This window comes from Loa loa (assembly GCF_000183805.2).
Source record: "Loa loa unplaced genomic scaffold supercont3.7, whole genome shotgun sequence".
NCBI classification, from domain to species: Eukaryota; Metazoa; Nematoda; class Chromadorea; order Rhabditida; family Onchocercidae; genus Loa; species Loa loa.
Window position 1 is genome coordinate 56,389 of NW_018108187.1, and position 24,391 is coordinate 80,779.

General features: G+C 35.0%; 6 protein-coding genes across 7 annotated transcripts in view; 3 read left to right on the forward strand and 3 right to left on the reverse strand.

The window, feature by feature from the left end:
• Positions 1-5,284: 5,284 nt before the first annotated feature.
• On the reverse strand, positions 5,285-6,927 carry LOAG_04364 (hypothetical protein; the record flags this gene model as incomplete). The annotated part of the gene is made up of 4 exons (XM_003139901.2): positions 5,285-5,413; positions 6,269-6,376; positions 6,498-6,665; positions 6,766-6,927. 4 exons carry the CDS (start codon positions 6,925-6,927, stop codon positions 5,285-5,287), a joined length of 567 nt encoding a protein of 188 aa, XP_003139949.2.
• A 1,507-nt stretch (positions 6,928-8,434) lies between these two features.
• On the forward strand, positions 8,435-8,843 carry LOAG_04365 (hypothetical protein; the record flags this gene model as incomplete). The annotated part of the gene is made up of 2 exons (XM_003139902.1): positions 8,435-8,550; positions 8,660-8,843. The coding sequence occupies 2 exons, from the start codon at positions 8,435-8,437 to the stop codon at positions 8,841-8,843; spliced, it is 300 nt and encodes a 99-aa protein (XP_003139950.1).
• A 794-nt stretch (positions 8,844-9,637) lies between these two features.
• LOAG_04366 (hypothetical protein) lies at positions 9,638-11,703 on the forward strand (the record flags this gene model as incomplete). The annotated part of the gene is made up of 6 exons (XM_020446579.1): positions 9,638-9,760; positions 10,017-10,142; positions 10,319-10,470; positions 10,793-10,871; positions 11,206-11,289; positions 11,533-11,703. 6 exons carry the CDS (start codon positions 9,638-9,640, stop codon positions 11,701-11,703), a joined length of 735 nt encoding a protein of 244 aa, XP_020303103.1.
• A 195-nt stretch (positions 11,704-11,898) lies between these two features.
• On the reverse strand, positions 11,899-13,434 carry LOAG_04367. 2 transcript variants are annotated; one of them, XM_003139904.2, is made up of 3 exons: positions 13,226-13,434; positions 12,622-12,852; positions 11,899-12,273 (listed from the first exon to the last, which is right to left on the reverse strand). In XM_003139904.2, exons 1-3 carry the CDS (start codon positions 13,421-13,423, stop codon positions 12,058-12,060), a joined length of 645 nt encoding a protein of 214 aa, XP_003139952.1. In that variant the 5' UTR covers positions 13,424-13,434; the 3' UTR covers positions 11,899-12,057. The 2 variants fall into 2 exon arrangements, with proteins under 2 accessions (XP_003139952.1, XP_020307307.1); XM_020446580.1 differs by lacking the exon at positions 11,899-12,273 and having other exon boundaries at positions 12,489-12,852.
• Positions 13,435-17,028: 3,594 nt separating this feature from the next.
• On the reverse strand, positions 17,029-21,405 carry LOAG_04368 (CAMK/TRBL protein kinase; the record flags this gene model as incomplete). The annotated part of the gene is made up of 11 exons (XM_020446581.1): positions 17,029-17,265; positions 17,462-17,544; positions 17,655-17,789; positions 17,958-18,052; positions 18,190-18,381; positions 18,479-18,721; positions 18,882-18,979; positions 19,215-19,250; positions 19,343-19,467; positions 20,377-20,606; positions 21,317-21,405. 11 exons carry the CDS (start codon positions 21,403-21,405, stop codon positions 17,029-17,031), a joined length of 1,563 nt encoding a protein of 520 aa, XP_020303104.1.
• A 1,280-nt stretch (positions 21,406-22,685) lies between these two features.
• The window catches only part of LOAG_16534 (hypothetical protein), a gene marked incomplete at its 5' end in the record, with an annotated part of 4,050 nt that continues 2,344 nt past the window's right edge, over positions 22,686-24,391 (forward strand). Inside the window, 4 exons of the mRNA XM_020449188.1 lie at positions 22,686-22,742; positions 23,383-23,511; positions 23,785-23,904; positions 24,205-24,356. Of these exons, the coding sequence (XP_020307308.1) occupies positions 22,686-22,742; positions 23,383-23,511; positions 23,785-23,904; positions 24,205-24,356 (458 nt within the window). The remainder of the gene's footprint in view (positions 22,743-23,382; positions 23,512-23,784; positions 23,905-24,204; positions 24,357-24,391) is intronic.

Consider the following 24,391-nt stretch of genomic DNA (forward strand, 5'->3'; position numbering starts at 1 on the left):
AAATCAATTTTAATTAACAGTCAACTAAAATTATTTAAAACCGCAAAACACTGTTGTTCGTAAGCATTTGGTTAGGTTGATAGGAAATGAAATGCCCTTGTGGACTGTTAATTGACTTGCTTGATTTTTTGAGCAAAATATAAGATTCTTCGACTTCCCCGAGGATTTTAAATCCCTCTTTAATTTTCAGTCGCTTCTGGTAATGTTTAAATAGTGCGTAAGTGAGTCCTGAAATCAATTTTCACATAGATCAATGGCAGATAATTAAATATTACGGACTCTACACAATTTCAAAGCAGATAGACAAGCTCCAATTCTCGACCGAAAGATACAAAGATGCTCCATTGACTTTCTTTATATCCTTTCACTAATATCAGTTTTTCACCGTATTCTGTTTATAGAAGTTTTCTGATAAAGCCTGAATAAGTATCATTTATCTATATTACTTATCTATATTGTCTATATTACAAATAAACGTAATGTTAGCATAATTTGCAACACTTATTTTTCACAACGACTTTATAAGCAATATCATTCGTAAAATTAAGTTGCTCGACTTAACTTTTCCCAACCACACAGAAGTGAATTCAGTTGAATCGCGACAAATCTAGTGAACTCTTCTTTCCCTTGACCATTAATATGTCATTATGAAGGCAGAAATATCACACTGGATTGTTCGGTGATGACTGACACAGCCAAGTTCTAAATAATCTCCCATCTCAGTATCTCAGTGTAGCACTCCCTTCTTCAGAGGGAAATTAATGATAATATTGACAATATAACATTAAGCGAAAATTACTTTCCTGACTCCTAATTAAATTCCAGGATTCAAATATCGTCCAGACTGAATAAGCAATCATTTCATAGATTATGAAGCCCACTAGGAGGTCATATTGAACCACGAACAGAATAGAATACAATCAGTTTTGATTCCTGTCTCAAGCTGAAACCGGAAAAAAATAGGAAGAGAAAGATGTGCGGTAGTTAGCTCTGGTAAGATTGTTGAACTGATAAAACAGGCTGGAATTGTTTCAAGAACTTTTCGAGTCTCATCCCTTAACCTTGTCATCGACATTGGAAAAACTTTGGAAAGTCATTGCTAATTCGGATCTTTGAGTGAAGTAAAGGAAAGAGTTTTAAAACAAATAAAGTATAAATGTCTTAAGCGGTTTGGAAAAGTAGAAAAGAAATCACTGCTCGCCAGATCTTTGGAGGCAATCATTTATGATTTTGTTCCGTAAAAGGAAATATTAAGCTGTCGACTTGATCTTTCAGCCCAGAACTTCGAGAGGATGCTGGCGAGGACTGAGCATAATGATTAAAGCTTCACGTGTTTTTTTTTTTTCATAAGAAATATGAAAAAGTACCTTCTCTTTCCCATCCATTGTTTATACATGCTAATTCCGGCTTAAGCCAAATATTTCCAAAATGATGCCATTAGTGGACAGGGATTAGTTACTAGCCATTTGTATAAGAATTTAAAATTATCTTCCTAGAACTTCTGCTTTTTTGTCATTGCCCAGTAATAACTCGAAATGAATTAGTGATGCCATAAAAACAGAATATCTTTACGTAAGGTAGAAAAAAAATTGATAAATGCCTATCAAATAGATACAAGAGGTTATCAGCAACTCTTAATTACACTTATAAAAGTCGAGTGTGCGTTTCACATACCATTTGATAAAGAGAATGACCCATCAGCGAACTATCAGAAATTAACTTTTTGATAGTGAATCCAAAAAATTATTCTTATCTTCAGCAATCATATACGAAATCTAACAAATTTATAGAATGCACAGCATCACTTAACAATAAAATCTAAAGGGTAAAGTATCAATAACAAAGAGTGGATAAGCAGACAACAAAAAAAAAAATTGCTAGACATAAAAAATAACTGCATTAAATGATGAAATAAGAAAATAAGTCCCAAGAAAGGACCTATCAGTAATAATAAGGAGCAGAACAATATTAATAATGGAGATGGATAACGTTTTTGATCAGAAAAAAATAAAATTTGACGGGAAAGATTGCAGTTGGAAATTTGTAAAACAAGATAAAAAAGAAAGAAAAAAGAACTCGCAGTGATCAAAAGAAGCAGACTAAGAATGCTTCATAATCTTTAATAATGGGCCTTCTGAAAAAACAGCATCAACAAGACTAATAAATTTGAAAATTAAAATACGAGAAAAGTCAGTAGCAACTAATTAATCCATAGCAAGAGATCATTTAAATATTTCCGTTTAAAGTTTCTTTTTTATTAAGCAAATTTAAACAATTTTTAACATTCAGAACTGGATTTTAAAGAAGGCCATTTGACGAGTAAAAAATATATTCCATATGCGATGTATTTAAATCAGCGCATTTGCCAGCTTTGTCAACTTTGCTCTTTGAGCAAGAAGCTGAATTTAACGCTGATAAACAGCTTATAATTACATGTTGCAAAATAGAAGGAATGCGATAATACAGGTTTAAAATAAAGGTACTTAAAACAAATGAATGCAAATCGTAATCTAAAATATGCAAGCGGCTAATTTCTATAGTGTTCTTAATAATGAAAAATACTCCAAAGTAACATAAGCTGAAAGGAAGTAGAATTGAACTGCTTTAAGATTCGCTTATACGGAAAAAAAAATAGGAATAAAAAGCAGAAGTGATTTTGCAATGGCAAGGTAACATCAGGGATAACTGTAGAAAAAGGGTACTTTACTATTTATTGGAAAAAAAAATCTTGAAAAGTGAAGAGCAGTAATGATATTAGAAACTGTTCGCAGCAAGAGTGAAAATGATGCAACTGAATATAAAGAATATTCTTCAGTTAAAAGACTAAACTCACCAGTCTGAATAACCAAATCATTATCTCAGAATTATACTTTACTACTTTGCGGCTCACCAAATTCGCATCGGCTAATAAAATACTGCACCAAGCCGAAGCCATCTATTTCGAAAGCTTCTGAAACAACAAGAGTATAAGATTTTTCGGAAATAAGTAGTTTCGTTTTAACAAATAGTGCACCAATGTTTTTTATTCATCTATTGATGCGAAATGTGAACTGTCAAACATGCTTTCAATCGGATTTCTGGATTGGTTATAAAAGAAAAAAAAACGTATTCGTGCAATTAAATGCCGTGCAACTTCGACTTAGATTAGGCCACATAAAATTAAACAAAACTGTTAAGCTCTTTTAGGTTCATTAGCACTGAAAGCTGCTATTTGATCAATACAACTGGATAATACTAGTTGACATTTTATCACATTTAACGCTATTTGGCAGGGAATAATAAACGAAACAGCACATTTGTTCGTATTTATTCCCGGATTAAATGTCACAAATTTTCAAGCAGCATTATACAGTCATACTGATAAATGGGATTCATATAGTCAGCTGCTAAAGTGACTGATTACCATTATTTCGCTTGTTTTGATTTTAAATTCATAAGAAATTACAAAATGAAATTTAATAAATTTACCTCTCACAGATACTATATGTGCCTTTGTCTCATTCTTTTTGTATAGATTACCTTAACCGCACCATCGTGGCACTGAACAATACCAATAAATTCCACTTTTGGTTCATAGTCTAAAAATCGAACACGTCATTTACTGTTGCGGAAATTGTCAATAACATTCTTTTAATTAAGCATAATGATAAAAAGCTGTGATAGATTTTTCTAAAAAATCATTTCTAACAGAATGTAAAGTTGTCAACATGAAAATGATCTGAAATGTGGCAAAATCATAAACGAAGTCATAAGATGATTTCTAACAGTTAACTGGCGCAAATAAAATAAGTGATAATCCTAATTTCTCGCTTGCATCGAATCGATTGAAACTTAAAAAAAACTATGAAACAGAAGTTTTAACAAGAGTTGGCATTATTTGGTAACATTATATTGAGGATCAAACAGAAAATGGACTTATTGAACATTATTTTTTTCGACATACTTTCTTCCAGTACATCGACCTGAAAATGCCACTGAATATACCAAAAGTCGCAAAACATAATTAGTTAAGCTAATCACATTTTTATCAGAACCTTGTAGGTAGCAAGCCATTGTCTTATTATAAGTATTTTAAAGGAGAACAGATTCTCCAGATAAAATACTAGTAATCATCATTATTATATGATTTAGTATCAATTAGAATGAGAGATACAATGAAAGAATACGTGCAATCCTATAGATTAAAGAATTAAAAGACTTTGACTTTATGGTTACCTTTGGAAGAGCTTCTTCCTTCTTTTTCTGTTTCTTATTCAACAGAACAATGAGTTTTTCATCCGAATTGCTTTCGCATTGTTCTTCAGCCGTTGTCAGTGACATACTGCTTTTTTTAGTAGCAACATTTTCCTTCAATTGACTGTTTTCTTTTGTCTTATGTAGAAAAACATCTAAAAAAGAAATATTTATCGGTCAAGAAAAACATCAACCAAGAAAAAAGCACAGCTCCTTAGTCGAGACCAATGTTATATATCAATAATTCAAATTTCTTGAATCAAATCATAAATCCAAATCAAGTCCAGAAAAAAGACATGAGACACTTTCGAACCAACTTATTACCCAATTACAAATATAGTGATATGCAAATAGACCTTTTTTTTTGCTCCTCCGCTACCCTCTGAAGCGTCGGAATCTGCATCCTCGGCATCATCATAGAGCCAAGCATTTTTTGCCCTTTTTGGTGATAAGTCCTCAAATTTAAACGATGATCGATATTACTCAATTTTCTTAACCTTTCATTATTAAAATCAGTGCTGGAGTACGAAAATTTTCCGAGCACATACGAAATATGTCGCATTTCAGCTTTAGCTGGAAATAGACTTAAATAAAACTGGAATTTATTAAAGTGTTATCCTATTTGATTAGGTTATAATTTAAATATATTTGTATAGAAAATAAACCTTGGAAAATGGTTTGTCTTCTTTATTTGTCGACAAGGATGCAATTTTAGTTCTTCCTAGCTTAGTACGTGTTGCTCGATATCTACTGAAATCACGCATGAAATGAAAAGCTTTTTTCTGACTAGTTATAGAAATTCATAAAGAGAATGAATTTTTTAACGCGAATGTTAACCTAATCACCTTCAGAAGAATGTAAGAACTGACTGTTGGTGTAACATAAAGATAACAAAAAAAAAAAACAAATAGATGACAAATAAATAAAGATAACAAATAAATAGATAAGAAATAAAGTCTTAATCATTTCTAAACTTCTTGGATTGAAAGGAACTTTCGCTCTGCAGGAAAACAAAACCTTTTGCCATGGAAAAGTCGGTGGATTATTAAAATTACCTCTTGCGCTTCTTGAAAACTTCATAGTCCTCACCACTATCGCTATCATTTCTCCTGTCTCGAATATTCATTGTCTTGGCAGTTTCTGAATATTCCGAGCTAGAACTTCGTCGTAATTTATTTCTCTATAATAAATATAATTTGAAAGTGGTAGCATATCACATATCTCAACAAATTACAACCCATTAATTTCCATTTTAACGAATTTTCGAACTTCCATGAATGACTGGGTAGTATCGGAAAACTGGAAGATTTTTAAATGCTTTAAATATATCGACTTTAAATCTTATAGAGGTCAAACATGCTGCTTTCAACGCCCTTGTCCTAATACTGCAAAGGTCAAACATGTCGTCACATACTACTATAACAATATTATACGCTTCTGATCTTACAAGTCGCTCTTTGTATACATGCCGCTATTTATTGTTTTAATAATCTTACACGCCTTTATTTAAATGTCACAAAAGTCATACATGTCCTTATTTAAAGGTTGTAGAGGTTACACATCCAATATAAAAGTCCTAACAACGGGAGGCTGAGAGGGTACGGATTAACAACTCCTCAAGTAGCAGCGCACAACAAATATCTTAGACCATATCCACAAGGATTTCAAACTCTGATCAGTGATTGATACCGAATTACTATTTACCGAATGTTTCCACTACTTCTACTTGTATTAGGAAATAAATATTTCGAAGTCTGCAAGCCCTTCGCACAACTAGTCGTAGCTGCCAACCAACAAGCCTCCGAAACAGCGCAATTTTCACAGTAGGCAGTAATATAAAAATACAAATGGTTAACAGAAAATCTCAATACCCAACTTCTTTTGAATCTGAGTAGAATCCAAAAGTAACAGCAAAGTAACACATACTTCTTTGCTTTATTGTAAAGAAATTTACTTTATTTTGCAGTTTTATTTGCTTTCCACATCGTTTTCTTAACTTTTTCCGAGTTAAGACTATATCTTGAGCCTTCTTTACCTCGTCCTGATGACTTGCAATATATTTATCAAGGATTAGTCGTGCTGTTTCCAGATTCCATTCAGGTTCCCAAGAGTCTTCATCTGATCCGTAACCTTTCCACCGTACCTAAGAGAAAAAAAGTTGAAAAAAGACAAATTGAAGATGGAACCTCATATTGTTACCGATTTGGAATGAAATTTCAAAACTGATTTAACCGAACTTGAAAAAAGTAAAGCCTAATTGCAACCTGATATTTCACTTCTCCATCCATTGCAGCAACATTTAGGATGCGATCCACTTCGAATTCATCATCATCCAGCTCATCCTCGTCGCTATCTTTTTCTCCGTTTTCATTTTTGCTTTCATTTTTATTGGTTTCATTTGTTTCTAAATCTTCCTCAACGGCATCAGTAATCTTAAACAATAATCTATGCGTATACTCTAAACAATGTGGTGCAAACATTTAAAGCAGAATTTTTAATGAGTTTTAAAAAAGAAAATGAAGAGAAACCTACCTTTATGGAATCGATATTCATCATTTGGTCACCGATCTGATCAAAAACAAACTGAGCCAATTTTATCTTAATATATGCAAATTTGTGCAAGTGTATACTGTTACAAAGTTCTGCATCCTGAGATCGCGCAATCTTAACATCATAATATAGATTTGCTATCATTTGAATATCCTACACAGATTAAAAAAAGAGAAGGAGGGAGCATACATATTATCAAGCTATAAGAATTAGAAATATAGGGATCGATGATTGCCGCGCCTTCTGAATAAATTGAAACTATGACCCTCTGAACCCTGAGTGAATAATACCCACGTACTCAGTGAAATGAAGACGCGTCGCTTTGCCACACGAATTCATGAATGAAAGAAAAAGAGTGTGGCAATGTGGAAGAGGAAAGAAAAGGGGAGAGACGATCCTTAGTGATAGTAATTCTTAAATGATGGAGAATCGATGACTGGGCGGTTTCTGAACTTCAACCTCTTTCATATTGATCATCATCTTCATAACTAGACTTCACGAACAAAGACTTGGGAAGAGCTCTACCCACGCTTGTTGCAAACGTTACCAATTTGCGCACTGGATTTTTTTAATGAGGCACAAACCGATCTCGTCTTACTAAGGTTCATCTGCCAGGGTCTAGTGCGGAAGTAGGTTTTGTTGGAAAATTGATGGCCCTACAGGGTCAAACGAGCTCCATCTGCCCAAATTTGAGGTCAAAGTCCTAAAATGTTTGTTAGGAGACTAGGGAACTGTGGACATATTATGGGCATACTTTATCTGACCCTTCAGTTGAGACCTGTCCGACATGCGAGATCCTAACGGAGGCACATGCACCGCTAGCATAGCTCACAACTCATTAGGGCAGGCAAGTTTCTCCTCGCGATATGGGTGTCCGTGGAGTTTTCCGTCTTATCAATATGGTAACATGCTGAGTGGTCATCAAGCCTTGTTGTTCCACCAAACAGTTATGCAGTAGGTATGTGGTTAGAATAAGCTCAGTCGTAAAGTCACTCCAAAATGATTGCAATCTAGTCTGGTTGCCATTTATGAAAGAGTGGCGGTAAGAGATTCGAGAAGTGAACACAATTAATTCGATTTGTTGGTATGATAGAAGCAAACAGGCTGTTGTAAATGCTGGAGAATATTTGAATTAGTTAAATGAGAGCAATAATTTCTGACTGACAAGGAAATTAAAAAGAATGTAGAAAGCATGCAACACAAACAGTATGCAATAATTTGCATGCAACAAGCATGCAAACACAAACAACATGCAGTGATCTGCTTGCAGTTCAGCTGCTCAAGTTATTCCGGATAGTTAAATTAGACGAGGCTAACGACATCTGTCATTTTTTTATAGCTGAGTTCAATCAACTATTAATGAAAAGAGTAAAACACAATCCAAAGAATAGCTTAATTTTAGTAGCTTAAATGATTCCAGATGATGGTTATTTCGACACGGTGAGATTCAAATATTCTTGGATACTGAACACATGTTTACATGAAATTAGTTAAATTTCCCCTAGGCTTTTTTTTGTTGACAGTCATATAAATTCGCTTTCAGTGCTGTTCTCAGTCGCAAACTTCAACAATTTTATATCATTCGAACATAAGCTATAGAATTATTGCAGAATAACATTTATGTAGAAATATGAGGAAATAGATTGCTGCAATGTATCGTAAAGATCTTGTCGAAGTTCTGTTGAAGAACTGTGAAGCAAAGGAAATTTGTTGCGCTATTCATTTTAATATGCCTTATGAGGGTGAAAAACAGTACAATGATAAGCGGTTCGATAAAAAAATAGGCCGTTGTTTCATTTCACAGTCATCAATTACTAATTAACTATTTAATTGCATATATCAAATCAAATTAGACTTCATTTTACGAATTTTATAGGAAAAGAACGAGTTATTACAATATTAAAAACATAAGTGAACAGCCAACGAGCACACTTTCACTTGGTGAATATTATAGAACGGTCCATTTTATCATTTTGGTGAAAAGAACACAACATGCTAAGGTCGTCATTAGGACAGAAATCAGACGAAAGGACCAAAAAAGCGACCAGTTTTCCAACTGAAATAAGAGTGTGCTTAGTTCGAAATTCATTTCAACTATCTTCATTTTACTACTTGTTAATTTTATCGTTGTTCTCCACTCCTAACCTTAAAGCTCTACTTGAAGGTAAACATAATGCTTTGATTTGGATGAGAAAGTTGAACAAGTAATTAGATGACATAATTGATTTCAGGTAACAGTGATTTTAAAGAAGCCTTTTGGTTTAAGAATCAACAAAGGTGATCTGAGAGTAGGTTTTTGAATCATGCAAAAAAAAATCGCCTCTGTAAAATGTTGAATGAGAGTTAATTATATGTAGCAGAACTCATTCTCTTTTCAATCTCGAGAGTGGACCTGAGTGGGAGGTACTGCAAATTCGTGTGCCCGTAGTATCCGAAAAAAGCATTTGCCGTTTAGTAGTACAACTGAACTTATCTGCCATATAAATGTTTTGCGCGCAAAGTGATTAAGAATCGAGTGTATAGGCAAATAGATGGGTGGAAGAATTAAGGCTCAAAATTAGATACCACTCTATTCATGATCTACCGAACGGGGAGGAACGGAAATAGACGTATTAATTAACATTGGGGTTTCGGGTTTTTTATTTAGCTTAAAGGTGAAAGTAAGGCAATGTCCTCTCATTGCCCTTTCCGAGGATAAATACTGGATTACTTTTTATAATTGTAGTTATTTCTTATTATTTGCATGTTTACTATCACTATTATTCACCTGTATTAATTCTAGGAATTCATTCTCTAAATACATTTCTACAGATTATAGCTTTTTTAAGCATAAAATTTTGAAACGCAGGTGACAATGGTGGAGTCGCGTGGCTCATCAGTTGGAAAAGTGGGCCTGGGTGATAAAATCATTGCGATAAACCATAAAAAATTACAAACGATTAAGGATCTGAATGAACAACTTTTTAAATCAGGAAAAGTATATACCTTTTAGGAATTTCCACAAGTGATGATATCATAGGTCATCGTCTGTATCATTTACATTTACTAAATGCATATTTTTACTGCAAGTAAAGCTAATTGCTTTTTTAAGCTTTCTTACATTAATTTAAAATTTCTCGTAATTTCGTTGCTCATGCACTTCTTTATCTTTGATTTATTGGTGCTTCCTTCGAGAGACTAGAAGATATACTATTCTTAAATTAGGACAAAAGGCAAACTTACCATCTTACTAGGAAGCAAGAGTTACGCTGGAACGGTGCGGTTTTTCGTGTTGCAAACACATGATTACTACCGTCGAAACGCTGACTGTTGAGAAGGGCAGCTCATTGAAGGTATTGCGAGCTATTGAGGTATATATGGTATGGTATTTGTGATATTATATTTATCAAGTTTGCTGGCTTAAATAAAAGTTCAAAATAAACTGCTGATATCCTGGTGATTTCTTGTATTCCGCGAAAAGTCTCCGGAAAAATCCTGACATCGCAACATTTCATCCCAGATATTTTGCCATTTGGTAGTAGCGAAAAATTTCTAGGTGCAAATTCGAATAGAATCATTTCCGGACATGGATCTGGGTCAGGAACTTGGCTTATCCGTAAAATATGACAATAAAGAGCAGTTGCAAGTAGCAAGCGTCATACCGGGAAGTTTGGCATCTGTACATCTTCGACCTGGCGATATTATTAAGTAATTTTCTATTTACTGAAAATTAAGACTACAGTCTTGTAAAAAAAAAAGTGAAAACCTTTGTATGACTGAAAAACTTGGTCATCTGCCTTCCATTAATAACAACAAAATAAATCTGCTTAAATACATGTAATATAAGACTTAGCAAAACCTCTCATCTATCCCATTTAGGATTTATTACTTCATAACGGATGCACTGCTGCAGAGCTTTCAGGTTGATTTACTTCACTAAATAAAACCGGTGCAAATTAAAATCAATAGTAATAAATAATGTCTTGACAACTAACATAGTTATTCGAAAAGGATTTAATCAAGATTGCAGGAAAGTAAACGGTGAATACATTACAAGCAAAACGATGCTAGCTTTTTGGATAAGGCATGGTTTTGATACCAAAAGACAGGTATGACTGCAAGGTTAAACATTTTGGTAAAGATTTGGCAATTTAATGCTTAAATATGAAGTCAATGCAACTGTCTCCTGTATGACACAAAAAGCAGTTTCACTTCGTATCGCAGAAGGCTTCCAAAATTTTGGCAAAAGCCAGACTGGACTTTAAGAGCACGGAAAAACGCATCCTTTCATGAAATTAATCAGAAAAAATCCTGATCTTTTTGAAATTAATCAGAAACAGCTTTATATAAGCAATATTTCCTCATTAATAGAAGAGTCCCATTTTTACTGCACAGTTTAACAATAAATAAATAGAATTTTAAAGACGACACTTGAAGTTTTAGATACAGATATTGGTTCAGACGGGAGTTGAAGCTGATACGCATATTGAAATGCCTGAGGACGTACAACACATAGCGCAAAAACAGGTCTGGCAACTTTGTGGAAATAAAAACTTAACATTATAATAGTTTAACCAGTAACGGCAAAGTGAGATATCATGGATCACCACAAAGACTTCTAGTTATGAATACGGTCAGATCACTGCCAACCTTGTTTCAAACGAATGGGAGGATGGTCTTCATCGTCAAGATGAACAGTAAACCAGCATTTGTCCGTCAAATCTGCTTCTTCATTTAATTTGATTATTCAAATAAAGTACCCACTTGCAGCTGACAATTTTGAAAAGTATGAAATTACCAAAATCTGTGATAAGTGTTATGAAACAAACCAATTCTCCAACCAAAAAGCATGTCACAGTTTCCATGGAAGAACCGAAGGAAACACGAATATGCAGCGATTACGACGCGTCAATGCTCAAGCACGTCCACAAAAGCAAATAAAAATTGGTATGTAACAAAAACTATCTGTACATTTACCACCTCCAATAATAAATGACGCTCCACCTAAATAAGCAACACAAGACAATTACAAACCGAATCTGCTACTGATGCATGCAGTACAATGACGATTCAGACCCCTAGTACAGTGCAACTCCTAACGACTCGATGACCAAAATTTTTCCAACAAATGATGTTTAATAATGCGCTATTAGGACCCCTTCCTCGAGTTTGTAGAACTTTTTGCAACAAAACTTATGGTTCCCTGATCAAACCTGACTCGTACATCATAGATAAAAGTGATATAAATCAAAGATACTTTATTCAAAAAACAAACATGAAAGTAGTTAACAACTTTTAAATAGGATTATGAATCCATTTCGATAATGGACCGTGCTCTCGTACAAGTTTGCATGTTGCACCATCTGGTATCAAACGTCCTTCTTCACGCATCTTCTCATATTCCTCTTTATCCCACTTTGTAAAGCCCCACTTCCTTGATACCACAACAAGCTGACGCCCCGGAAACTTGAATTTCGCCCTTCGAAAAGCTTCTACTGCATGCTCTTCATGCTAAACATTGACAATTATCAATTCCCTAATATTATTACGATACTACTAGGATAAAGAATTAACTTACATAAAGGAGGGGGACTTTGCGAGTCACAGAAAGCATTTCTGAGAATAGCTCGTATTTAATAGAAGAATAAGCCGCTGGATTTTGCTGTTAATCAGGATATCATAAGAAGCACCATTTACCTCTCAATTCAGTGGAAGAATCCTCTTTTCGCTACGAAGTTACTGACAACAATTAACCCATGATACATTGTTCGGACGAAAGTGCAGACTTACTTATTAGTTCCACTATAACGTCCAACATTGTTTTATCCCAAATAACTTCTCCCAGCAAGTAAAACGAACCTGCTCCTTGACTCGTACCGATATCAATATGTCACCAATATCAACTCGCGCAACTAAGCCTTGAGGTTTACCAAATGCTCCTCGCATTCCAGTTTGCAAACGATCAGCACCTGCACATGATAACATTTTATTGATGCGAACAACATGGTATGGGTGCTTACGCACGCGCATGTGGAAACCGTCCTTGCCACAGTTCTTCACCATATACTTGTTGGCACAAATACGAGCTGCCTAAAAATAGAAATATTTGAAATTTGGATTATGGAGTACAACACTTTCTACAACAAAGTTCCTCAAGTGCTTCCGAAGACGGACGAGAATTACGAATCAAATTTCGAATGAAATATATAGCACAAAGAATGGCATGAGGGAAAATATGACTTATAACATTCACAAGCTAACCTACTTTTCCTGATCTTCTTCAAAACTCGCATATAATTTGTGTGTTGCTGTGTAAATTATAAGAGTAGGAAAGCTTGATAGGACCAATGAAGGAATAGGAAGTTCTTGGAATTATGCAAACAATTAATTTTGGTAAAATTAATTTTGGTAACTCTTAAACAATTTTCTAGAAGTCCCTATCTCAAGCTACAATAAAATATACCTCAAGCGCTTCCGACGAAAGATGCTCCCGTTCATTGGACATTAAATGTACACATAATGGGAATTCATCAACTGTAGCTTTCTTCTTGCCCAAATCGAAGATACGAATTTTCGGATCTGGAACGCCGCGACAGAATCGAGACTTCGGATACGGCTTATTCTTAATATAACGATAGCACCTTGCCGGTCGTCGTCCCATTTCCTAGAAATAACAAATTAAACTAATTACCTGATAAAATGGGAAATGTTGTATAACCACGCCATACTTAGCAATTTCCCACCTTTTCATAACCAAGGGCAAAGTGACAAACTGTGTGCATTCCTGATGATGGCAGATGTAATAACTATTACACCTACGTACCCCCCCTCTTCCCCGGGAATTTAGTCGAACCCCGCACTGCCACCTAAAACTCCAGTCGAGTCACGGACGGAATGACAGCTTAAACCAGGCAGGACCGGGACAGTCTGTTGCAGCGTTCTGGTTGGAAAACAAAGAAGTTCACTTGTTACTCCAGAGGAGACATAATCGCGTCATTGCCATGACCTTTTGATAAGGTAGCAAGTTTAAAAATTAGAGGAGCTCATTTATTCCAGAAATATATAGGCAGAATGGGTGGTATTTTTGTAGGCAGAAGAGGACAAGAATAATTTGCATATTTCAAGATATAAAGAATACCGAAGCAAGGAAAGACAAAAATTGTCCGTGTGAACCTGTAGACATTGCAATGAGTGCTAATTGTTAATTGATCGCTGATGGATGTTTGAGTTAAACGAGTTCATTTTATAGGTCAACGAACTCATGGCCTTCGATATGACTAATAATGATAGGAGGTCTGACTTTCATTGCTAATGAAGGTAGCGGAAACAACTTTCAAAACAATCTAGTCGTTGGGCTTATCTCTTTATCATTCGACTTTCTCTTGTTTAAATGCTTATTAGTCACTGCAGATTACTTATGCATCAGTGGAGATTTACTTAACTGCTTATGGTCTAAAGAACTTCTTAGTTACAACTGTCACTAACGAAACATTGCGAATCTGATCTGTAAATCATATCTTTAGAGATTTTTAAGAATAAGAATGAAAGTGTTGAGATGTCCATGGTTTGCATTCGAATTTTACTGTTTTTATGAAGGTAATGAAAAGAATTGTCGATTTTAATTCTGTTAGATCTATGGAGGGATTTAAATAGAAGTTATTTTAAGCGTTTCAACGGTCAAGTTTAGATCATCTTTTCGCAAATGAAGTGATGAAAGTTCGTGAACATTTTCGCTTCACATAGACTATCATTAGAACTTACTCTGCTTTGTATTTAAGCATTGCAATCTATCACACGATAGATGGAATAATGGCCAAGTCGTGCAGGGTACAGGGAATGCACAGTATGATTAAGACATGCAGAACTCTTTTCAAAGAGTTCTTAGTCACGAAAAGCTGATCATTTTGCCAAATTATTTCTGACTCTTTTTTTTTTTGCAGTTTTTTATGTGAACAAAGATCGTTTCTTAATCAAATGAAACAGTTTCGGCAGGCAAACATAGCTCATTCACTCAATCAGGACCACAAATCAATTCCAGATGCTCCCTGTATTGCTTCGTTTTCCAAATTATGACAGAGAGAAGTTTTGGATATTGTAAGATAGTAAAGAAGCTTCAAATTCAGTGGTGCATTGATGCTAACCACCACTACATCAGGGCCCCACATAAAGGTCTAACATAATTTATCCCTGTATAAACATAAACTAGTCAAGAATAGGGTGAAAGTGAAACGCGTTTGAAAGTCATCATTATATTGCCGAAGCCATACCGGCAGCAAAACCTCGTGTGATTTTCACTTTCCATGGTCATTGTTAAACAGTTTATGAAGTTTTGTTTCAGTTAATGTTATTATATCACAGCTAAGCATTGCATTGAGGAAATGAGTGCCTTTTGAATACCTTTGATAGGTTAGAAGCGATATACTCCTGTCGGAAACAAGTCTACCGTTTTGAAGGAAGTACGAATGTAAACGAACAGTGGTCGTGAAGGATTTTGTCAAATCCTCTCTCCATTAAATTAGAATTCTTCATTTTCCTCTCATGTCATATGTAATATGATTGAACAAATGTTTGAATGTTAATTAAGGCAGAATCTTGCTCGTAAGTTAATCTCTCTATATTAGCTATTTTTTTGAAACCTTTCATACATTGTGCTTGTGAATTGAACTTCTACAATTCGAACTTTACCTACAACTCTTAGGTGTGAAATGTAGATACTTCTGAAAAGAGCTTGTGTGTCGGTTTATGATCTTGCCGTTTGTCACACCATATGATTCTACGGCAAAGAGGACGAAGGAATGACTGGATGAGGAATTTTTTTGATCAGTACAAGACTTCATACAGGATTTCAGGCATTGTCTAATTAATATCATTGCCAATAACGATTGTTATGAATGCAAAAAAGATAATGGAATTGAGCTGATTTAAAAATAAACAGCATACCATACATATATTCTACAGTAATAATAAACAATCAGACAAAGATTACGGCATGGATTTTTACAAGAGTGTCGCGCTGATGTGTACCTTCGAGGAGCATTTAGAAAACTTACTAAAGCATCCTTAATGCGTGTGGAAAATAGTAAAATCTTCGGAATGTGGAAGTGGGGAGGGACTTAGAAAAAATGAAATGCACCATTTGGGAAAAAAAACCAAGTCAAAAGCGTTTAATTCCTTTCTAGTGAATATCTCTTAACATGCAATGTTGGATAACGAGAGTTCAGCGAGTATGATCCGAAGAAAACAGCAGCGAATGCACGGATATTGCAAGAGGAAAGTGAACACAAAAACAGAAAGGCCAAAACATAAATGTGTAGACATCCAGTTATATCTTGAAAAACTATATAAGAACCTGCTCAAATAATATAGGTGAAAAAGAAATTCACAATAATCACAGGAAATAATAGTTTCTGAAACAGTAATGAAGAATGAGACTAATGTAAAACGGGAAAGATGCTTCTGTGCTGGTAAAATTAAGAAAAAAAATATTCAGTAAGGCTTATTTGACATAGCATAAAATAAGTTTGTTGTGCTTGAAAAGACACATGCCAAATCAATGTGTAGTCATATCGTTCGAAAAAATACTTCAGAAATGTAAAATTTGCATTTCAATAAATACTCTATTGTTCAAATAAAAAAATTTCAAACAAAAAAAAAGATCGAATAAAAAATTCTTTAAAAAAAAAAACTAGTCCAAAAGATTAGTGTTACTGTCCCGTTCAATTTAATCTTGTTCAAGAAGCAATTCCGAAACAAATGAAGTAGTGGTTACAAATGAATCCTTTAATTTCAAGGTCAGCACGAGAATTTATATTACGCATTCCTCAAAAAACCATGATATTCCAAAAAACAAAATGTTGAGAGATTCAATCGTCCAAATTCTACATAAATGTTGCCATAAATGCTTTTGAATAAATAAAACGATATTTGTGCAGCCGTGACTATCAACCCCAAACTACATTTCCTTAATTCCCAAAAGTCAAATTTCACAAACCGATAACATCGTTCATACCTCTGATCTGTTCACTGAAAGAAAGTTTCACGGTATCAGCCCGTTTTGATTGTACAGTTTCCTACTGATTTTTACCAATAATATTCTCTGTTGCCAAATTAATCAGGTTATGTGCCGTAAGAAAATATTTTCAATACTTCCAAGATTGCAGAAATAAAATCCGAGCTCATCCAGATGACAAATGATGATAAATTAAAAATGATAAATTCACTCTATTTTCGAAGAAAATCATTCCTGGTATAACAAAATCACTGACGCTATGTTGTTCTATGTGTAGCAGAAGCTGCATTACTAGCAATTGTGGTGGTAGCAATAACAGGACCAGAATATAAAAAAGAGGAAGAGAAAGACGATTCATCGTCATTTTCTTCAATGACTGCTGTGGCCAAAGACGAGTCAGCCATGATGTCGCGCATTACTTGCAAATGTCGTTGAACTTTACGCACTGCAGGCAAGAAAGCTGGTACTACCTGGTCTTCAGTTTCGTTGTTCATCTCCAAAAAATAAAAACTATTATCACTATTATTTATACCTTTCTACGCCACATTGTGAAACCAGAACTTTGCTAGATCACCCTTTAAGCAGTTCTAAAAACAGTAATCAATTTCTTGCTTCCAATAAACTTGAATGAAAAACAATCTGATAACATATATATATATATATATAATTGAGTGGGAAGTTAAAAATCACCTTCATGATTCGCCGTGCGAATTCAAAAGCTGGGTTACTGATTATGCCGAGAAGTGCAATACGAGATGGTATTTCCAGCCAACCTTAAGCAAATTCATGCATATATGCTTGGCAGTGACAGAAGAAACAAAATTTTAAAGCATAAGAAATCCAATATGCAAATCGTAAGCTAATAGCTTGATGATTTAAATACCTGGTAAAATAGAACGAAATGATATAATATTAGAGTCATCCAAACATTGTTCTTCCAATGGTACATAGAGGAGCTGTTCAGCGGTGGGACGCTCTGACGGTTCTTTTCGCAACATGCCAAAAATTAAAGCACGTGCTGCAAAAAGTAATTTCCTAGCTGTTTCAAGTCGAACCCATGCATTCAAACCACAATACAAATATTGTGAAGAAAAAATTTATTATAAATAGGAAGAATATGAATTTTATCAAGAATAATACTAACAAGTTTCGGGAAACATCCACTGTATGAAGTAATAATGTATACCTGTCTGCGATATCGGAATCTGTGATGGGATATTAAATTTTGCTTTCAGAATTCGGTAAAACAATCTTTGAGGTGTTGTGTCATTGAAAGGATAACTGCAAAAATTTCTGATGAAAAATTGGTAAGCATGTTAGCTTTCCCTGTGTGATCCTCTCCAGACCGTATTCTCCTTGTAGTTAGAATAGAGATGAATGTCGGACTTTATATTGTCTGAATTATTTCCGACACAAACCTTCCGAATAATAAAACATAGAACAGAACTCCTAGCGCCCAAATATCAGCCGGGCGACCGGCATATTCGGGAGAATCCTTCAATATTTCAGGTGCAACATATGCTGGACAACTATGTCTATCACGTAATCGATCATCTTTGATATCCTCGCAAACAAAAACATCAAATATATCTCGTAGTCTCAGCTGTGTCCTGAAACTATGTTAATTAATCCCAGTAGGACAATGAACGTAGAAAGTCCACCAAAGAAAAAGAAAATTTTAAGCTCAAGCAGACAGAACAAACTTACATCTGCTTATCTGTGAAGACAAACTTTCGCAATTTGACATCACGTACAACAATCCCGCAGGCATGACAAAAAGCAATTCCTCTGACAATTTTTGAAAACAGTGAAAACGCTTCGCTTTCCGAAAGCTTAACTTTGCCAGCCTGAACCTTACTGTGCAGGGTACCATACTGCCAATTTGAAAACATAAAACGCTGACCATCATTATCCGCACATACTTCCGTCCCTGAGGACAATACAAATTCTCTGAAAAGAACAGGAATATTAATAACCAGTAACAAGTGATACAAAATTCACAAAACCGAAATGGAGAGCTTAGAATGTTCCCGTTCAGCTCTGACAAAGTTTGCTCTTTCACTCCGGACAAACTATATCCCTTTCATATCTAATTACACTATGTAAAAACCTCATCTCCTCCAGATCCTCGTATTTCCAATAATTTTTGGCCTCATTCAGACGACTTGCAATTGTCAGGAGTTTCATATATTGTTCACTGTCGATGAGCTGGAAAATATTTGTAGAAAAGTTGTAGAAATTTGAATTTCTGAGTTTACTTTTTGGTAGTACAGAGAAGTGTCCAAACTATTGAACTCCAGCTTTTAGCTGATACTAGAATTATATTCTGCAAAAACATATTTTGTCATGCAGTTAGTGCTGACCTGACAAGTTTTTACAATTTTTTCTCGATGTGATATGCTACAAATTCTTTCCCAGCACCGACTAGCTGATAACCACAAACCACGGTGTTATTTACTTCTGGCCACGTCCGATTTCTCTGAAATACATGACATGAAAACCGAAATACTAATTACAGAAGTGATATTTTATGGCATTTAATTTACACAACAGTGGAGGTCATCTACCAACTTTTGCCGAATCCTTAGCGTAACAAAGTGGACTTTTCGACTGACTGTCACTCAGTTCCGACAATGTAAAATCGCCATGTGTTCCAACATCTCGTGAACGCTTTTTCGCATCAGTTCCATTATCCTCTGAAAAAATGCTAAGCTTAATACCAATCTTTGCTTCAGGATGCCGTTTAGGAAACTATGATAGGTGAAACTGAAGCAAACGAATACACGAACTATCTTCGTAAGCTAAAACTGTTATAACAGTTCCTGTCAAACATATGGTGCGGAAAACTCCAACTATTTATTCCATGCTGTCCAAGTCCTATTAACTACTTTTCAGTATTTTCGTCACTCAAAAAAATGCATTCTGCAGTGGATATATGCTGTGAAAAATGTTTCGCCATTTTGAATAAGCTCTGATACCAACATATTTCGAATACAGATTTTTTATCTCTGATTTATGAAGTTTTAGTGATCTGAAAGCTCAGGGTACTAGTCGTTATGTAAAAAATGTTCCCACTTCGCAAAAGTATACTATTTATATTTTCGTAGTTACGAAAGAGTCATCCAAATTTAAAAACATTGCATGTAGTGTTGAGATAAACTTATGGAATGCGACAAGTGTCAGACACATACCGACTGCTCTTCCTTACTGAAACCTAACCAGCTTTCAAGTTGGTAACCAAAAAAATAAAATAAAAAATAAAAATAGAAAAGGTACAATAAAAACTCCTGACTTATCTTTGAAATGATTTGATAGAATTTTATAAGTGATGGAAAATACAAGTTGCTAACTTATCTCATTTGTGATAACAAATACCAAAGAGAAGAAAGCAGCAAAAAATCATTCAGAAAATACAAAATTAGGGATTTCAAATAGACAGAAAACCACTAAATTAAAAGGTCAGCAAATTCCGAAAAAAGTTTTCAATTTATGCATAGTTTTTATTAAAGTCAATAAACCGTGGGTCTAGCAGGAAGAGAATTTAGTAGTTCAGTACTCTGTGTATTACCGAACATAGAGACACACTGACGTAAACAATAAACGACCTTGCGAGTAATCATTTGTAGTTAAACTATTCACTGCACCATCGCTTTGTGGAGCGTTTGGATGCAACATAATTCGTGGAAGCTGTCGTGCTGCTGTACGCTTTCTACTCAAAGCATCATTACTTTGTGCAGCTGCCATGCCACTATTGGGTTTGGATTGTTTATGAGATGCTGAGGTCGACGACGAAGTGCATTCATCGACAGGATACATAGCAACCAATAGGAGTTCGCTGGAAATTAACCTTTACTTTGTGGCAAAAATTTCACTAAATTTTACCATTCACAGCAAAAACTATTTTAAAAGATAATGGATAGTTCATTATAGCTTATGCAGGAATAATTACGAACGATATTACTGCTGTGCCGCTTCCACTATTAGTTTGTGATACTAATACCGCTTCCACTATTAGTTTGTGATACTAATATCGCTTCCACTATTAGTTTGTGATACTAATAATAATGTGATAAAGTTTGTGATACTAATACTAACAATAAATCTCTGTTGATATCTACTTAGATTAAAAAATACTGTACAAATGTTTTTTCCTCCTTCGCACTCAAAATTGAGTTCAGTTTCCGAAACTGATACCGTTATGCTCTATCATAACCACAAGCACTATGACCTAATAAGGTCATAGTGGTAACGGAAATCTCTAGTAATGTGGACTAAGACTTCGAATAAAAACTGAAACAGTGCACTAGTGATTCTAGCAGTTATCCTTACCAGAATCATTAGTGTATTGTTTCTAACATCATTTACTTGTTCGGTTCCTTGAAATAAATTGATAGGTAAAGGGCTTACCACGGAAAAGCGCCGTACCCGTATGTTTTTTGGAAGGCTAACGTATAAGAATCACAGCGTAAGAGGTCTGGATACCCCGAATCCTCTAGCAAATCATTTCACACTTGATGGAACAACAGCACCACTGTAAATAAATACCTAAAAATCGCAGCAGTGCCTGCAATAATCATATTTGTTAAATGAGAATCAAGAATCAAAAATCGACGCGATTTTTGCTGTTCGCTCATCTCATCCCATCTCATCACGAATGCAAAGTGCAAATTACAACAATTGCAATATTATTAGCATTAACGGTACAAAATGCCTCATCATTCTATTATGCCATCATGGGGTTGAGAATAGGACCATTGTGCGTAAGCATGCACGATGCATGTTCGTGCAAGATGCAACGCAATGTTTTAATAACTTGCATTCATTTCTTGCATCCATTTTATGTTTAATATAAAATATACAATATGCTACTCTCACAGATTCATAAATTTTGGGACAAAAGTAATGGCAGGAGAAGGAGAATAATTATTTTTGTATTTCAGAAATTATGCAAGGAACGAAGTGGACCTTCACTGCATAACAAAGAGAATGAGAGATGACAAGGGAGATATTGATATTAGTATACCAAAAGTGCGAAGGAGAGAAATGATACTGATAAGTATGGGGATAAGTGAGGTAAACAACTAACTGCAGTATGGGGAAATGAGACGCTCGATATATCGCTGTTCTAGCTAAGGAGAGGCCCGAAGAGGTGACGAGACTAAGTTGCTCGTGACATCATTCAAGGAGTTAGTTGTGTGTGGCTTTTGAGTGATTGACGTGAAAATCTGTAAGCCCGTATGAAACACACCACGCAAAGCCACAAAACAATACCGCCACCCTTTCCTCCACTTATTTCATCACTGATATTTCGTCATAGCTCCCATCAATTCACCCACTGTCTGTATGCATGTCTTTGTAGATGTATGGTCCGTGAGGAGTGGTGTCAGTCGAGGATGAGTACTTGGTGAATTTTGAAGTGAAGGATGGAAGTACGAGGGGGTGGATCATGAATGAATTACTGCGAGACAAATTAGGAGAAGGAGAAGGATGACTAGACGAGGCCTAGGCATCAAAGATGAAATATGATTTAGTTTATAATAGTCACTTCATTCATAATTCAGCGGTAGTTTACCAATGATCCGGTAATGTTGGAGCCAAAGTTTCCTTTCAGTACAGACCGTTGTACTGTAGTTAGGACACTAGTGTTTATGTCTGATGTGTAGAAGCACCCAATTTCACACTAATGGTGAGAATATGGATGCAATGATTAAATGGATAAGTTCAAATATCTTGCTTCTTTACATTTTCGCGGAAGGTGGGTGGTGCCGTACAAGGTAGAGTTGGAAGAAAGTCGACGTTTCTGTTGCTTTATTTCAAATTTACAATTTACAATGAAGCACAGCAATTATCAAACTGTATAAATGAAGCAAAGTATAATGTGAGACATTACTGTTGTCGAATTGTTTATTGCTGGATGGATGACAGCAGAAATAAGGAATCAAGGCTATGGAATCATCCAGGACCGTCAGAAGTGTGTATTTGATTCCTTCTGCTATCATGCCACATAGAATATTGCTGCGTGGTAATACCACCGATGACTTTTTAATTAAAAAGTTTGCGAAGAAAATTTAGATAAGGACATTGACGTAAGTGGAACAAGATATAATGGTGGAGCAAAGATAGGCACAACTGTATGCGGATGTTTCTCTGTATGGATTGGGTGAGCTGTGAGCAAATAATTATGGTAGTAATGGTAATCCAGTTGTGCTTGATGTGAGATAATATTGACGATAGCTTTGAGTTGAATTGTGATTATATGGTGTTTTTTACTAATAAATTTCTACTTCATGCATACGGTATGCATGAAGTAGAAATTTATTTCAATAGGATGAAAATTTTCGGATTTAAACACTTTAGATATGTTTAGGAAACGATAATTTTGAACAAGCCGTTCGGTATAAGAATTCAAAAGGCTACACGGAAGGTGTGATGTTCAAATCTCATCTTTATAATTCGAATTTGATTTTCTTTTAGAGATGGCAAAAATTTTTATGCACGAGTATGTTCGTCTATTGTATAGGATATGAGACGATATTGGAAAATAGGAAAGAGATGATTCAAAACAAAAAGGCAGCTAGCAAAACTTTATTAAAACTACTGCTTTTTTTTAGGTAGTGTATGTGGATCCATACGGAGCGGCACCTAATTTAGCATTCGTCGGTGACATCATTCTTTCTGTCGATGATATTGAAATCCATGATTCTATGACATTAATAAGAATCATGCATAAGCCAACACCTGTATTTCTTACCTAAAAATATTTAATGCGTTCTGAACCTTATTGACGATCTCAAAAAGTTTGACATGTGAGGAAAGTACTGCCGATCTAATGTATTGCTTGTAAATAGATTATCTGAATGGTAAAACAGGAAGAAAAAAGAAAATTAAATTTAGGAATAGCATCTCTTGATGTCGTAAGACTATGGGAAAGTTGCTCATCACAGTTAAACCCTTGATAAACTTCATGTTGCGTGTCATGTGTTAAAGTGATTAAGGGTTTTTTGAATGTTTAGAAAGCTTCTGTAAAACTTCGGCGAAATGCATATTCGCACTGTCGTCGCATTCAGTCCACTATTGAAACTTTGATAATGAAACGTGAAACTAAATTGCTACGAGCTGTCAATGTTTATACAGTAACTATCCTTGGTTATCAGAAATAAAAACAAATTCTGAACTTCGGTCGACAACAATTTAACGGATAATACAACTCTACTACTTTGTAAATTATGACTTCACTGAAAAGAATTAGTGTACATCCGTATTCTGCATCAGAATTGATGTCGAAAGATGCGGTATGAATTCATTCCGGGTAGAGGCTGTGACTCTTGAGAAATGCTGTAACCAAACAAGTTACGCTTTACTAATCTGCTTACTGCATTCCTTTTAATTTATGATTAACTCACTGTTATATTATCTATTCTCGGTGTTGACAGGTGTGTGTCCACGCGAGAGAATTGATACCGCCAGATGAGAGCGACTTGTTAGGATTATCAGTGTCATATGATGCTCGAGAACGACTTCAAGTAGCTTCAACTAAATGTTGGGGCCTCGCTGCTATTCACTTACGTCCAGGAGATACTATCAAGTAAACTTTGTAATTGTCTCGAACATGATATTCTG

What these genes read in the sequence shown, in the direction of transcription:
- LOAG_04367 (XM_003139904.2), bottom strand. Translation starts at nt 13,423, where the DNA reads ATGGGACGACGACCGGCAAGGTGCTATCGTTATATTAAGAATAAGCCG. An exon ending in TTTCGTCGGAAGCGCTTGAG is followed by an intron (nt 12,853 to 13,225) that starts GTATATTTTATT and finishes TTCTATTTTTAG; the next exon opens with GCAGCTCGTATTTGTGCCAA. An exon ending in CGGTACGAGTCAAGGAGCAG is followed by an intron (nt 12,274 to 12,621) that starts GTTCGTTTTACT and finishes GTCAATGTTTAG; the next exon opens with CATGAAGAGCATGCAGTAGA.